Raw genomic sequence first — 17,315 nt, forward strand, 5'->3', positions numbered from 1 at the left:
TTTTATACTTTGTCGCTGTCTCCCGCGTTTGCGAGGTAGCGCAAGGAAACAGACGAAAGAAATGCCCCCCCCCATACACATGTACATACACACGTCCACACACGCAAATATACATACCTACACAGCTTTCCATGGTTTACCCCAGACGCTTCACATGCCTTGATTCAATCCACTGACAGCACGTCAACCCCTGTATACCACATCGCTCCAATTCACTCTATTCCTTGCCCTCCTTTCACCCTCCTGCATGTTCAGGCCCCGATCACACAAAATCTTTTTCACTCCATCTTTCCACCTCCAATTTGGTCTCCCTCTTCTCCTCGTTCCCTCCACCTCCGACACATATATCCTCTTGGTCAATCTTTCCTCACTCATTCTCTCCATGTGACCAAACCATTTCAAAACACCCTCTTCTGCTCTCTCAACCACGCTCTTGTTATTTCCACACATCTCTCTTACCCTTACGTTACTTACTCGATCAAACCACCTCACACCACACATTGTCCTCAAACATCTCATTTCCAGCACATCCATCCTCCTGCGCACAACTCTATCCATAGCCCACGCCTCGCAACCATACAACATTGCTGGAACCACTATTCCTTCAAACATACCCATTTTTGCTTTCCGAGATAATGTTCTCGACTTCCACACATTCTTCAAGGCTCCCAAATTTTCGCCCCCTCCCCCACCCTATGATCCACTTCCGCTTCCATGGTTCCATCCGCTGACAGATCCACTCCCAGATATCTAAAACACTTCACTTCCTCCAGTTCTTCTCCATTCAAACTCACCTCCCAATTGACTTGACCCTCAACCCTACTGTACCTAATAACCTTGCTCTTATTCACATTTACTCTTAACTTTCTTCTTCCACACACTTTACCAAACTCAGTCACCAGCTTCTGCAGTTTCTCACATGAATCAGCCACCAGCGCTGTATCATCAGCGAACAACAACTGACTCACTTCCCAAGCTCTCTCATCCCCAACAGACTTTATACTTGCCCCTCTTTCCAGGACTCTTGCATTTACCTCCCTAACAACCCCATCCATAAACAAATTAAACAACCATGGAGACATCACACACCCCTGCCGCAAACCTACATTCACTGAGAACCAATCACTTTCCTCTCTTCCTACACGTACACATGCCTTACATCCTCGATAAAAACTTTTCACTGCTTCTAACAACTTGCCTCCCACACCATATATTCTTAATACCTTCCACAGAGCATCTCTATCAACTCTATCATATGCCTTCTCCAGATCCATAAATGCTACATACAAATCCATTTGCTTTTCTAAGTATTTCTCACATACATTCTTCAAAGCAAACACCTGATCGACACATCCTCTACCACTTCTGAAACCACACTGCTCTTCCCCAATCTGATGCTCTGTACATGCCTTCACCCTCTCAATCAATACCCTCCCATATAATTTACCAGGAATACTCAACAAACTTATACCTCTGTAATTTGAGCACTCACTCTTATCCCCTTTGCCTTTGTACAATGGCACTATGCACGCATTCCGCCAATCCTCAGGCACCTCACCATGAGTCATACATACATTAAATAACCTTACCAACCAGTCAACAATACAGTCACCCCCTTTTTTAATAAATTCCACTGCAATACCATCCAAACCTGCTGCCTTGCCGGCTTTCATCTTCCGCAAAGCTTTTACTACCTCTTCTCTGGTATTGATTGAGAGGGTAAAGGCATGTACAGAGCATCAGATTGGGGAAGAGCAGTGTGGTTTCAGAAGTGGTAAAGGATGTGTGGATCAGGTGTTTGCTTTGAAGAATGTATGTGAGAAATACTTAGAAAAAGCAAATGGATTTGTATGTAGCATTTATGGATCTGGAGAAGGCATATGATAGAGTTGATAGAGATGCTCTGTGGAAGGTATTATGAATATATGGTGTGGGTGGCAAGTTGTTAGAAGCAGTGAAAAGTTTTTATCGAGGATGTAAGGCATGTGTACGTGTAGGAAGAGAGGAAAGTGACTGGTTCTCAGTGAATGTAGGTTTGTGGCAGGGGTGTGTGATGTCTCCATGGTTGTTTAATTTGTTTATGGATGGGGTTGTTAGGGAGGTGAATGCAAGAGTTTTGGAAAGAGGGGCAAGAATGCAGTCTGTTGTGGATGAGAGAGCTTGGGAAGTGAGTCAGTTGTTGTTCGCTGATGATACAGTGCTGGTGGCTGATTCATGTGAGAAACTGCAGAAGCTGGTGACTGAGTTTGGTAAAGTGTGTGAAAGAAGAAAGTTGAGAGTAAATGTGAATAACAGTAAGGTTATTAGGTACAGTAGGGTTGAGGGTCAAGTCAATTGGTGGTAAGTTTGAATGGAGAAAAACTGTAGGAAGTGAAGTGTTTTAGATATCTGGGAGTGGATTTGGCAGCGGATGGAACAATTTAAGCGGAAGTGAATCATAGGGTGGGGGAGGGGGCGAAAATCCTGGGAGCCTTGAAGAATGTGTGGAAGTAGAAAACATTATCTTGGAAAGCAAAAATGGGTATGTTTGAAGGAATAGTGGTTCCAACAATGTTGTATGGTTGCAAGGCGTGGGCTATGGATAGAGTTGTGCGCAGGAGGGTGGATGTGCTGGAAATGAGATGTTTGAGGACAATATGTGGTGTGAGGTGGTTTGATCGAGTAAGTAATAATGGGGTAAGAGAGATGTGTGGTAATAAAAAGAGTGTGGTTGAGAGAGCAGAAGAGGGTGTTTTAAAATGGTTTGGTCACATGGAGAGAATGAGTGAGGAAAGATTGACCAAGAGGATATATGTGTCAGAGGTGGAGGGAACGAGGAGAAGTGGGAGACCAAATTGGAGGTGGAAAGATGGAGTGAAAAAGATTTTGAGTGATCGGGGCCTGAACATGCACGAGGGTGAAAGGCGTGCAAGGAATAGAGTAAATTGGATCGATGTGGTATACCGGGGTCGACGTGCTGTCAATGGATTAAACCAGGGCATGTGAAGCGTCTGGCATAAACCATGGAAAGTTCTGTGGGGCCTGGATGTGGAAAGGGAGCTGTGGTTTCGGTGCATTATTACATGACAGCTAGAGACTGAGTGTGAACGAATGTGGCTTTTGTTGTCTTTTCCTAGCGCTACCCCGCACACATGAGGGGGGAGGGTGCTGTTATTCTATGTGTAGCGGGGTGGCGATGAGAATGAATAAAGGCTGACAGAATGAAATATGTACATGGGTATATATGTATATGTCTGTGTGGGTATATATATGTATACATTGAGATGTATAGGTATGTATATTTGCGGGTGTGGACGTGTATGTATATACATGTGTATGTGGGTGGGTAGGGCCATTCTTTTGTCTGTTTCCTTGCGCTACCTTGCTAACGCGGAAGACAGCGACAAAGCAAAATAAATAAATACATATAAGTCTGTGTGTGTATATATATGTATACGTTGAGATGTATAGGTATGTATATGTGCGTGTGGACGTGTATGTATATATGTGGGTGGGTTTTGCCATTCTTTCGTCTGTTTCCTTGCGCTACCTCGCTGATGCGGGAGATAGCGACAAAGTATAATAAATAATAAATAATAGTGAGTGGTGGAATGAAGAAGTAAGATTATTAGTGAAAGAGAAGAGACATTTGGACGATTTTTGCAGGGAAATAATGCAAATGACCGGGAAATGTATAAAAGAAAGAGGTAGGAGGTCAAGAGAAAGGTGCAACAGGTGAAAAAGAGGGCAAATGAGAGTTAGGGTGAGAGAGTATCATTAAATTTTAGGGAGAATAAACAGATGTTTTGGAAGGAGGAAATAAAGTGTGTAAGACAAGAGAACAAATGGGAACATCAGTGAAGGGGGCCAATGGGGAGGTAATAACAAGTAGTGGTGATGTGAGAAGGAGATGGAGTGAGTATTTTGAAGGTTTGTTGAATGTGTTAGATGATAAGAGTGGCAGATATAAGGTGTTTTAGGTCGGGGTAGTGTGTGAAGACTTGTGTGAAGAAATACCAGCAGAGACTGAGTGTAGAATGGCAAGAGGTTAGAGGAAATGACATGAGGGGAGTGGTTGAGGAATAAGATGTATTTAAGGATGCAGTGATGGCATGTGCAAGATATGCATGTGGCATGACCAAAAGTGGGAGGTGGGCACATGAGAAAGGGTAGTGAGTGGTGTGATGATAAAGTAAAGTTGTTAGTGATAGAGAAAAGAGGCATTTGGATGATATTTACAAGGAAGGAGTGCAAATGACTGGGAAAGTTATAAGAGAAAGTGGCAGGAGGTCAAGAGAAAGGTGCAAGGGTTGAAAAAGAGGGTAAATGAGAGTTGAGGTGAGAAAGAAGTATATCACCATATGTACCAGGAAAATCCTTTTAAAAGGTATGGTCTGCACATTACTGGCACAACAGGCAAGGAAGACTTTTAAATTACTACCCCTGAAATCCCAAGGTGTCATGAGCACAAAAAGAGAAAACATCTTAAACATCCAGGGCCCAAGACTTCAACAACTTGCCATCTACAACCAGAAACCGCACGTGATGCACGGTAAAGAAGTACAAGAGTGCACTGGACACATACCTATATAGTGTACCAGAACAGCCAGGCTGTGAGGGCTAGGTGGGCCTGAGGGTTACAGCTTCCAACAGATTTGGTTGACTAACAACCCAATCCAGGAGCCTAGGCCCTGCCCAGGCTGTGAATGTGAAGATCCCCAAAGACTTCATGATCATCCAAGAGGACGCTTGGCTAAGTTTAAAGTAGCTCTAATACATGGTTGCTGTTCATCCCATTGCAAAGTAATGAGGAGGGATCACACTGAAAGGTCTTGACATGATTATACTCTCACAAGAAACAAGCTACAGGAATGTGTGAGTGTGAAAGACTTGAGAGTCAACACTTTCTCTAACGAGTTGCCAATGTCCTACTAAAGAAGAGTTAAGGAGACTAAGTGTTTGCTAGCAAATATAAGAATAGCATTCAATTTCATGGATAAGAAATTATGAAACGAGATATTCTCATGTTTGGTCAATGCACCTGTTACGAACCTGTGCGTTCGTTATCACGAACCTGCGTATTCATTGTGTTTATGATAGAGAATTTGTAAGCTTAGGTAAGCCATATGGTGACCTGGGAGGTCCCAAGAGATTCCTCTACCAGTCCCATATGTACCTGCGATCTCACACACCTCAAGTCAGGTGGCCAAGATTAGCAATGAATGTCACGACCGGTCACTAACTATTTCTCAGATCCCATGGTTAAGTGACCCGGGGTCAGCCACAAGGTCATATCTGGGAGAGTTCACCCACCTATCCTGGTTGTGTCATCAAAGATGCAGGGCTGGGCTGTTAGACAGTATGAAGGCTGGACCTTAGGCATCCTCCAGCCAATCATGTCAGGATGAGGGCGTGACAATCAGTCTTTTGACCAATCAAGGGTAATTGTGGTCATTCCGACCTATCAGAGCCGTAGGTGGCGGGTAAAGGCATGGTTAGCTGTTCCTGTCTGGCTGTTCCTTCAGATAAAAGGATCAGATGACAGTCTAGCAGCCGATTCCTTCAGCAGTCCCATGCCCAGAAAGGTAATGTAGGCTTCCCTTGTCTCAAACCCCGTAGCCACCGCTACCCTAGATTGTATGATGTTATACTGTGTCGTGTCAGGTCTGATTGTAAAAATGTATCATAAGTTTGCATAGAATTGCCCAACAAATAAGTGTCTTGTATCAAGCTTTCATAGTCAATTTGTCATAAAGGAAAGAGATCTCCTGGTCTGAAATCTTACCCGGAATGAAAAAATTGGAATAATGAATGTTAAGTGTTGACGAAAGTGTTTGTACCCAACTAATGTGCTTTGTTATCTTGTATCATTATTTCTTGTATTATATGTAGATTTAACCCTGGTGTTTGCCTTCATCCCATAACATTAAGATAGCCTGACCAGTGAGCATAACATATAATTGACGTTCCTGCCAGGAGTTTGTAAATCACCTAAATAAACATGAACGGCAGAGACTCTACAGGTGGACAGACGAGTATCTCAGTAGAAGGGAATGGAGTATACAAGCCAGGGGAGTCTTTGCTAAATGGGTGAAGGTCACCAGTGGAGTGCCTCAGGTTTCTACTCTAGAACTGTCACTCTTTATGATTTATATGAATGACCTGCCAGAATGTATGGATTCCTACCTATATTACTTTTGCAGATAATAAAAATGTCATCCAAGAAGTGATTGCATGTACGTACAAGGGGACCTTGGCAGTCTTCACAGATGCTCTAGTGTATGGGTGATGAAATTCAACCTGAGCAAATAAAAGATAATTTGGATGGGACACAGTGAAAGAGGAGACCTTGATCAGATTATCATCTAAGAGGAAATAACCTTCAAGAGTCCATGTGAGAGAGGTACAGGGAGTTGACAATGCCCTTAACATGTTGCTAGAGTCCTACATTAGGAGAATAATAAAGGATACAAACTGTTTGCTGGCAAACATGAGAACAGCTTTCAAGTATACTGTTAAAGGAGGTATTTACAAACTGCTCATATCCTATATAAAGCCAAAACTAGAATATGCTTCTCAAGTTTGGTCACCACATCTGAAGAAGCACAAAAAGCAAAAAGAGATGGTTCAAAGAAGGGCAACAAAGATACCAAAATTAAGACAAATGAGTTACAGGGGAAAAAGAGAAGAGTGAAAGGTGACCTGATCACAACTTTTTAGTTTTTAAGGCAGACTGAAAATGTAGACGGTAGACAGTTCTTCAAAAGTTGTAAGAATAGGACAACTGAAGTATATAACATGAAATCAAACTAGAAACTTATCAAAAAAGATGTAAGTTCTTTCACTGGATAAGAGTGGTGAATGAATGAAAATAATGGCTAAATGTATGGTTAATGCAGAAAGCATACAGAAATTTTAGACATTGAAAGATAGAGAATATTCAAGAGATGGGGACCCACTGGTGTCAAACTCCCTCCCAGTACAGCACAAGCAGATAATTACAATGGGCTAAGAGATAAGGTCCAGATAAAAGCAACAAAGATGGTACCCGAAATAAGAGACAAATTACAGGGAAAGGCTACAAGCTATATATCTGCACACCTAAAAAGAGTGTAGGGTGATCTGACTGCAACCTTTAAGTTTTTATTTATAAAAAAGATCAATGATGTAGAAAGTGAACAATTCTTTGAGAAATGTAAAAGCAGAACAACAACTGGATGTAACATGAAATTAAGCATGAAACTTGTTAAAAACAATTTGAAGAAGTACTTTTACTGTATGATATATGGATGAGTGTAATACACTAATCAAGGACATGTTTAGCACAGACAGTATGTAGAAAATCAAGAAGTTGTATTAAAGATAATGTTTAGGGAATGGAGCCCTGTCAGCATAAAATTCCCTCCCTGTATGGTATAAATAATCATACACACACACACACACACACACACACACACACACACACACACACACACACACACACACACACTCACACACACACACAAACATCTGCACTGAAGAAGTGTGTGGATATGCTTGATAGGCCTCTTGAAATATTAAGATACAGCTCAAAAGTGTCAGGTCAATGGAAGGGTGTAAATGTCTTTAAGAAAGGAGACCAGGAATTTGTGTAGACTTACAGACCATCTCTCTGGTTAGCAAGTTCTATACAATACAGGCAAAAATAATTTGAAGAATACAGATGAATACTTGAAAAAGAAAAAATACCCGAGTGAAAACATGGTTTCAAAGAAACAAGGCCATACATAGCAAACATCTTAGAAATCTGTGAGAGAATGAGCTCTGCTTTATACAGTAGAGAAAGATGGGTAGACTGTGTGCATCTGTACTCCCAAAAAGTATCTGAGACGACCAAACATGAGGCTAGTAAAGAAGCAGGATTTTCAAGTAGGAACAGGGGAGAGACTCCTTTAATGGAGAGATAATTACATTAATTGAAGGAAATAAAAGATTCAGGATCTATGTAAATGACATGCTAATGGAATGAGACTCATACTTGAATATGTTTTTGGGATCATGCTAAGGTCATGAAGGAAATAAAGAGTGATGAAGAGTCCATCAATTTGCAGTAAGACCTAGACAAACTCTTAAGTTGCTCTGATACAGGGTTACTGAAATTCCACCAAAGTAAATACTAAGTAATGAGGATGGGGCATAAAGAAAGCAGGCTTCAATATGAATATAATCTAGCAGAAAATAAGCTGCAGGTATCTATATGAAAAGGACTTGGGAGTCAACACTGTACCTAACCTATCCCTAGAGTCCAACCTAAAGAGAAATGTAAAGGAGACAGTATCTGCAAACAGATATATATCAAAATTGTATTAACTGCACTCAAAAGGAAATACTCAGCAAACTGTTCACTTTGTAAATTAGGCCAACAAAGAACAATGAATGGTTCTTCATGAAATGCAATGGCAAAGGTCATAACAAGAAGCATGGCAAAATGCTCATCAGGAATGTAAAGAAGTGATGTTTCAGCGTTAGGCTGATTGATGGATGGAACAAACTAAGTAATTTAAATGTCAATCCCTGCAGTAAATGAATATCTAAAAAGCCACCTAATGGCAAAGAAATTTCAAGAGATAAAGCCCCTATGAGTGTATATCTCTCTCCCTATATAGGTCATATACATAATTACTAACTGATAAATACATTCATGATAATTTTTGTATAAATTTCAATGCTTTACCTTTCCCAGCACCCCAGAAGGCCTGTAGTTGGTTCCACTTGCGTAAAACTTCATCATTTTCATTATTAAAGACTGAGGGTGTGCATATAGCAAGATGTAATGCCAACGAGGGATCTGGTTGTACTACTGCCGCCTGTTGTAACTGAAGCTGCTGAGAACCATCTGAAAAATGGGAAAAATGTTCTTAAAAAATGCTTTCACTATACATAACTTCTTAAAGAAAGTGTGATAGGCATACACAATAATTATCAATCATTTTCTATATCCTAATTTTTCATTTATCTATCATGCAACTGCACATGTTAAAAGGTAGAGCTTGAATTTCTAATTACTTTTTGGCAGCCATGACAACACAAGCAAATGTAGTTCTCGAACATAGCTATCTTGTCATCACTGGACTTTGTCTGCATATGGGTTACATTGTGGATGAAAAGTCAGCGAATGAAAAAGAGTATATTCTTATCAACAAACTTCTCTATGAAGGAATAGACGTCTATCATTTCCCTGCTGCAGGAGTCCTATCAAAGGGGTCATGATGTTACATAATTTATTCATGCTAACTGGATTTGCCAAATACAATTAAACACACTGTCTTTCTTTTTCATATTTGTTCAGTAATTTCTAAATAACAAAGTAGCAATTGGAACAGATGAAGAAATGGTCCCTTTCATTCATATCCAATCTCTAGCTGTCAAGTATAATGCACAAATCTTTACTGTACAAGGTTTCCCCAGACCACTGAATGAGCCCTGGTTCAGCCCACTGGCAACATGTCCCACATTGTATACCACACTGCGCCAATTTGCTCTAACCCATACATGCCTCACACCAATCTACATGTTCAAGTCTTGATATCTCCAAGCATTTCTTCCTTCATCCTCCCATCTTTGGCAAGGCTGTACAACTGAAAGTATAGTGTTGTTCAAGAAACTTTCATGAAAAACACTGCTGCATTGAGCTGCAGTTGCCTCTAGAAAGTGATCCTGGTGACATGAGAACTCTCTCTTCAAAAAACCAAAACTAGGGTAATCATATATAAATAAATAAATATGTAGAGTGCCAGAAATAGGTGAAGAAAGACCACATCTGCTCACATCCAACTTTTAGCTGTCTTGTGTAATGCACCAAAACTCTGGTGCATTATGCACAGCTCCCTATCCACATCCACGCCCTACAGACATTTCCATGGTATACCTTAGATGCTTCACATGTCCTGGTTCAATCAGCTGACAGTATGTCGACCCCAGGATACCACATCATCCCAATTCATTCTACCCCATGTATGCCTTTCACCCTCCTGCATGTTCAGGTCCCAACTGCTCAAAAAAATTTTCATTCCATCCTTCTATCTCCAACTTAGTCTCACCATTCTCCTTGTTCCCTTTATTTCTGATGCAAATATCCTCTTTGTCAACCTTTCCCTGCTCATTCTCTCCTAAGTCCAACCCATTTCAGCACACCCTCTTCAGCTCTCTCAACCAAACCTTTTATATTACCACATATCTCTCATACTCTTCCATTACTTACTTAATCAAACCACCTCACACTACATATTGGCCTCAAACATTTCATTTTCAAAACATCCACCATCCTCCGCATAATCTTATCTAAAGCCCTGCCTCGCATCCCTACAACAAGGTTGGGATGGGAATGCTATTCCCTCAAACATAACCCTAGATAACATAACATAACATAACCCTAGACAACATTCTCTCTTTCCACACATTCTTCATCGCCCTAGAACTTTTGTGCCCTTACTCACCCTCTAGCACCTTTACTCACCCCATAATTCACTTCGCTTCCATATGCTGCATTGTCCACCTCTAGGTATCTTCAAACACTCCATATCTTCCAATATGTCTCTATTCAAACTCACACCCCAACTAACCTGTTCCTCAACCCTGCTAAACCTTATAACTTTGTTTTATTCTCATTTACTCAAAACTTTATTTCACAAACTCATCCAAACTGTCACCAATTTCTGCAGTTTCTCACTCAAATCTGCCATCAGTGCTGTGAGTAAGAAGAAACGTCGAGTGCTAAAACAATTATACCACAGAGACATTTCTCCAAAACTGGCCTAACAGAAAAGTGTATTAGCACATACCTGTAGTCTGAGTCCCAAATCCTGATGTCGGTTTTCTTCTGAAAAAAGAAATATGAGTTACATTCCAATATGTAGTGTTTCAAAAACATAATTACTCTGAGAATGTCAGTAAAAATATAAGCCCTTTTCTCTCTACATTTAATTATACAATGACTCAGTCTATGGTAGGATGGCTTGTACAGAATCTTGCTAAAACTAAATAAAACACAGTGCAACATCATTTATTCAAGATGGGTAGGACCACAGGCAGTGTTTAAGAGCAAAAGTCATTTCCCAATATATTTCTTATTTTTTATTTTGCTCTGTCGCTGTCTCCCGCATTAGCGAGGTAGCGCAAGGAAACAGACGAAAGAATGGCCCAACCCATCCACATACACATGTATATACATACACGTCCACACACGCAAATATACATACCTATACATCTCAACATATACATATATATACACACACAGACATATACATATATACACATGTACATAATTCATACTGTCTGCCCTTATTCATTCCCATCGCCACCTCACCAAACATGAACTAACAACCCCCTCCCCCCTCATGTGTACGAGGTAGCACTAGGAAAAGACAATGAAGGCCACATTCGTTCACACTCAGTCTCTAGCTGTCATGTAATAATGCACCGAAACCACAGCTCCCTTTCCACATCCAGGCCCCACACAAGCTTTCCATGGTTTACCCCAGACGCTTCACATGCCCTGGTTCAATCCATTAACAGCACGTTGACCCAGGTATACCACATAATTCCAATTCACTCTATTCCATGCACGCCTTTCACCCTCCTGCATATTCAGGCCCCGATCACTCAAAATCTTTTCCACTTCATCTTTCCACCTCCAATTTGGTCTCCCACTTCTCCTCATTCCCTCCACCTCTGACACATATATCCTCTTGGTCAATCTTTCCTCACTCATTCTCTCCATGTGACCAAATCATTTCAAAACAACCTCTTCTGCTCTCTCAACCACACTCTTTTTGTTACCACACATCTCTCTTACCCTATCATTACTTACTCGATCAAACCACCTCACACCACATATTGTCCTCAAGCATCTCATCCAGCACATCCACCCTCCTGCTCACAACTCTATCCATAGCCCATGCCTCGCAACCATACAACATTACTGGAACCACTATTCCTTCAAACATACCCATTTTTGGGTATCTGGGTATTTTTTCTAATTTCTTTATCATACTTTGTCGCTGTCTCCCGCATTAGCGAGATAGCGTAAGGAAACAGACGAATTAATGGCCTAATCAGCCCGCATACACATGTATATACATACACGCCCACACACTCGCATATACCTACCTATACATTTCAAATGTATACATACATATACATACAAAGACAAATAAATATATACACATGTACATATTCATACTTGCTGCCCTCAGCCATTCCTGTCGCCACTCCAACACACATGAAATGGCACCCCCCCTCCCCCCACATGCATGCAAGGTAGCACTAGAAAAAGACAACAAAGGCCACATTTGTTCACATTCAGTCTCTAGCTGTCATGTGTAATGCACCGAAACCACAAAACTTTCCATGGTTTACCCCAGACACTTAACATGCCCTGTTTCAATCCACTGACAGTACATCGACCCTGGTATACCACACTGTTCCAATTCATTCTATTCCTTGCACGCCTTTAACTCTCCTACATGTTCAGGCCCTGATCACTCAAAATCTTTTCCACTTCATCCTTCCACCTCTAATTTGGTCTCCCACTTCTCGTTCCCTCCACCTCTGACACATATATCCTCTATGTCAATCTTTCCTCACTCATTCTCTCCATGTGACCAAACCATTTTAATACCCCTCCTCTGCTCTCTCAACCACACTCTTTTTATTAACACACACCTCTCTTACCCTCTCATTACTTTCTAAATCAAACCACCTCACACCACATATTTTCCTCAAACATCTCATTTCCAACACATCCACCCTTCTCCGCACAACCCTATCTATAGCCCATGCCTCACGTTAACCATACAACATTATTGGAACCACCACTCCTTCAAACTTACCCATTTTTGCTTTCCAAGATAATGTCCTTGCCTTCCACACATTCTTCAACGCTCCCAGAACCTTCACCCCCTTCCCCACCCTGTGACTCACTTCTGCTTCCATGGTTCCATCCACTGTTAAATCCACTCCCAGATACCTAAATCACTTCACTTCCTCCAATTTTTCTCCACTCAAACAGGAGAAAAACTGGAGGAAGTGAAGCATTTTAGTTACCTGGGAGTGGATTTAACAGTGGATGGAACCATGGAAGTGGAAGTGAGTCACAGGGTGGGGGAGGGGTGAAGGTTCTAGGAGCGTTGAAGAGTGTGTGGAAGGCGAGAACATTATCTCGGAAAGGAAAAATAAATACAGTTTATCAATCCCCAAGTAATGACTCAGCAACAAAGTTATTTTATTTAGATAGAGAAAAACACATCAATGATTCAACAACAAAGTTATTTTCTTTAGATAGAGAAAAACACATCAATGATTCAGCAACAAAGTTATTTTCTTTAGATAGAGAAAAACACATCAATCAAAAGTGCAATGAACCCTAAATCTAAATGGAAAATCAAAATTACTTATTTTATGCTCTTTCGTCAAAGTACCAAACTGATAAACTGTGTATATATATTGCAATGTATGCATTTTACAGAAAGTTAACTATAAATAAAGAAGAAAAGCAGACAAGAAGAACAAGGAGAAGAACTCACAGCACTCGTCCAACAAATCATACCTTGCTTCAACAACAATGACATCTCAGAGCAACTCAGAAAAACAGTAATACTCTAGAAATACAGTCCATGAAATAAAATTTCACAGTACCTCCTCCAACATACAGACCTACAGCACCTACATACTATGCCCCTTAACATGACCCCCTAAATAAACTCCCCAAGTGCAGAATCTCATCAGCATACTCAACAACTTCTGTGGAGATTTCAGTGCTGACTATTCCACTTAACACTCACCTATGATCCCCATGGTGAACTATTAACAATCCAACTGCAGCCTCTCAATATCCCCAACCTATGCAATCAGCCAACCAGACTCCCAGCCCACCATCCCCAGCAGTAGACCTCACCAGACATCACATTCTGCTAACAAGCACTGCACATGAGGAGAAACTAGAGCATACTATGCAAACTATCCTGTGACACTTCCCATCCTGACAGTACTCCATCTACCCCAAACAATGAACATAACTACCAAAAATCTTGGATAAATCAGAGGAAAGCAGAATGGTTAGCCTTTACAGAGTACACAGAAAAAAAAACTCCAAAATTTTAAAACGAAGATTATTTCTCATCCCCATATCTGGCAATCTCACACTTCAACATCTACAAAGCTAACAAAAAGTACATACCACAAGGAAACAGAGACAGGTATCTATCATGATATCTATATGGTATACTTCATCGCCGTTTCCCATGTTAGCGAGGCAGTGCCAGGAAACAAAGAAAGAAAGACCAATCCACATAAATTTAGCGAAGGAGCAGTCTGTTGTGGATGAAAGGGCCTGGGAAGTGAGTCAGTTGTTGCTCGCTGATGATATAGCGCTGGTGGCTGATTCGAGTGAGAAACAGCAAAGGTTGGTGACTGAGTTTGAGGAACAAGTTAATTGGGATGTAACTTTGAAAGGAGAAAAACTGAAGGAAGTGAAGTTTTAGATATCTGAGAGTGGACTTAGCAGCAGATGGAACCATGGAAGCAGAAGTGAGTCACAGGGTGGGGGAGAGGACGAAGGTTCTGGGAGTGAAGAAGAATGTGTAGAAGCAGAGAGTGTTATCTAGGAGGGCAGAATTGGGTATGTTTGAAGGAATGGTACTTCCAACAATGTCATATGGTTGCGATGCATGGGCCTATCATAGATAGGGTTGTACAGAGGAGGGTGGATGTGTTGAAAATGATGTTTGAGGACAATATGTGGTGTGAGGTGGTTTGATCGAGTAAGTAGTGAAAGAGTAAGAGAGATGTGTGGAAATAAAAAGAGTGTGGTTGAGAGAGCAGAAGGTGTGTTGAAATAGTTTAGATATATGGAGAGTATGAGTGAAGAAAAATTGATAAAGAGGATATGTGTGTCAGAGGTGGAGGGAACAAAGAGAAGCAGGAGACCAAATTTGAGGTGGAAGGATGGAGTGAAAGTGAGTGATTGGGGCCTGAACATACAGGGGGTGAAAGGCGTGCAAGGAATAGAGTGAATTGGAACTACATGGTATACTGGGGTCAACATGCTGTCAATGGACTGAACCAGGGCATGTGAAAAGTCTGGAGTAAACCACAGAAAGGTCTATAGGGCCTGGATGTAGATAGGGAGCTGTGGTTTCAGTGCATTACACATGACAGCTAAAAACTGAGTGTGAGCGAATGTGGCCTTTTTCTCTTTTCCTAGTGCTACCTTGATGAATGGGGGGAGGAGATGCTATTTCCTGATTGGTGGGGTAACAACAGGAATGGATGAAGGCAAGCAATTATGAATATGTACATGTGTATATATATATTTTTTTTTCATACTATTCTACGACACGTAGGGAATACGTGGGAAGTATTCTTTCTCCCCTATCCCCATAAAAGATGCTTGCGGCATGAGAAGCGTGGGAGGTGGGCAGATCAGAAAGAGTAGGGAGTGGTGAGATGAAGAAATAAGATTATTAAAGAAAGAGAAGAGAGAGGCATTTCGACAAGTTTTGCAGGGAAATAGTGCAAATGACTGGGAGATGTATAAAAGAAAGAGGCAAGAGATCACAAGAAAGGTACAAGAGGTGAAAAAGAGGGCAAATGAGAGTTGGGGTGGGAGAGTATCATTAGATTTTTGGGAGACTAAAAAGATGTTTTGGAAGGAGGCAAATAAGTGCGTAAGACAAGGGAAAAATGGGAACATATATATATATATATATATATATATGCTCTGTGGAAGGTATTAAGAATATATGGTGTGGGAGGCAAGTTGTTAGAAGCAGTGAAAAGTTTTTATCGAGGATGTAAGGCATGTGTACGTGTAGGAAGAGAGGAAAGTGATTGGTTCTCAGTGAATGTAGGTTTGCGGCAGGGGTGTGTGATGTCTCCATGGTTGTTTAATTTGTTTATGGATGGGGTTGTTAGGGAGGTAAATGCAAGAGTTTTGGAAAGAGGGGCAAGTATGAAGTCTGTTGGGGATGAGAGAGCTTGGGAAGCGAGTCAGTTGTTGTTCGCTGATGATACAGCGCTGGTGGCTGATTCATGTGAGAAACTGCAGAAGCTGGTGACTGAGTTTGTTAAAGTGTGTGAAAGAAGAAAGTTAAGAGTAAATGTGAATAAGAGCAAGGTTATTGGGTACAGTAGGGTTGAGGGTCAAGTCAATTGGGAGGTAAGTTTGAATGGAGCAAAACTGGAGGAAGTAAAGTGTTTTAGATATCTGGGAGTGGATCTGGCAGCGGATGGAACTGTGGAAGCGGAAGTGGATCATAGGGTGGGGGAGGGGGCGAAAATCCTGGGAGCCTTGAAGAATGTGTGGAAGTCGAGAACATTATCTCGGAAAGCAAAAATGGGTATGTTTGAAGGAATAGTGGTTCCAACAATGTTGTATGGTTGCGAGGCGTGGGCTATGGATAGAGTTGTGCGCAGGAGGGTGGATGTGCTGGAAATGAGATGTTTGAGGACAATGTGTGGTGTGAGGTGGTTTGATCGAGTAAGTAACGTAAGGGTAAGAGAGATGTGTGGAAATAAAAAGAGCGTGGTTGAGAGAGCAGAAGAGGGTGTTTTGAAATGGTTTGGGCACATGGAGAGAATGAGTGAGGAAAGATTGACCAAGAGGATATATGTGTCGGAGGTGGAGGGAACGAGGAGAAGTGGGGGACCAAATTGGAGGTGGAAAGATGGAGTGAAAAAGATTTTGTGTGATCGGGGCCTGAACATGCAGGAGGGTGAAAGGAGGGCAAGGAATAGAGTGAATTGGATCGATGTGGTATACCGGGGTTGACGTGCTGTCAGTGGATTGAATCAGGGCATGTGAAGCGTCTCGGTAAACCATGGAAAGCTGTGTGGGGCCTGGATGTGGAAAGGGAGTGTGGTTTCGGGCATTATTGCATGACAGCTAGAGACTGAGTGTGAATGAATGGGGCCTTTGTTGTCTTTTCCTAGTGCTACCTCGCACACATGAGGGGGAGGGGGATGGTATTCCATGTGTGGCGAGGTGGCGATGGGAGTGAATAAAGGCAGACAGTGTGAATTATGTGCATGGGTATATATGTATGTGTCTATGTGTGTATATATATGTGTACATTGAGATGTATAGGTATGTATATTTGCGTGTGTGGACGTGTATGTATATAAATTGTGTATGGGGGTGGGATGGGCCATCTCTTTCGTCTGTTTCCTTTGCGCTACCTCGCAAACGCAGGAGACAGCGACAAAGCAAAAAAAAAAAAAAAAAAAAAAAAAAAAGGTGCTTGAGGATTGGCAGAGTCAATACATAGTGCAGTTGTGCAGGGGCAAGGGGGATAAGGGTG

At 41.5% G+C, this 17,315-nt stretch overlaps 1 protein-coding gene across 13 annotated transcripts in view; it reads right to left on the bottom strand.

Annotated features, from left to right (window-relative positions):
- The window catches only part of Nup54 (nuclear pore complex protein Nup54), a 222,087-nt gene that overhangs the window by 58,670 nt on the left and 146,102 nt on the right, over positions 1-17,315 (bottom strand). For 9 of the 13 annotated variants that reach the window (XM_071695763.1, XM_071695759.1, XM_071695756.1 and 6 more), the window contains 2 exons: positions 10,800-10,837; positions 8,693-8,854 (listed from right to left, as the gene is read on the bottom strand). In XM_071695763.1, coding sequence (XP_071551864.1) covers positions 8,693-8,854; positions 10,800-10,837 — 200 coding nt within the window. The remainder of the gene's footprint in view (positions 1-8,692; positions 8,855-10,799; positions 10,838-17,315) is intronic. The other 4 variants (XM_071695765.1, XM_071695762.1, XM_071695760.1 and 1 more) reach the window with 1 other exon arrangement.

The sequence above is a fragment of the Panulirus ornatus genome, chromosome 58, assembly GCF_036320965.1.
Source record: "Panulirus ornatus isolate Po-2019 chromosome 58, ASM3632096v1, whole genome shotgun sequence".
In the NCBI taxonomy this organism is placed as follows: Eukaryota; Metazoa; Arthropoda; class Malacostraca; order Decapoda; family Palinuridae; genus Panulirus; species Panulirus ornatus.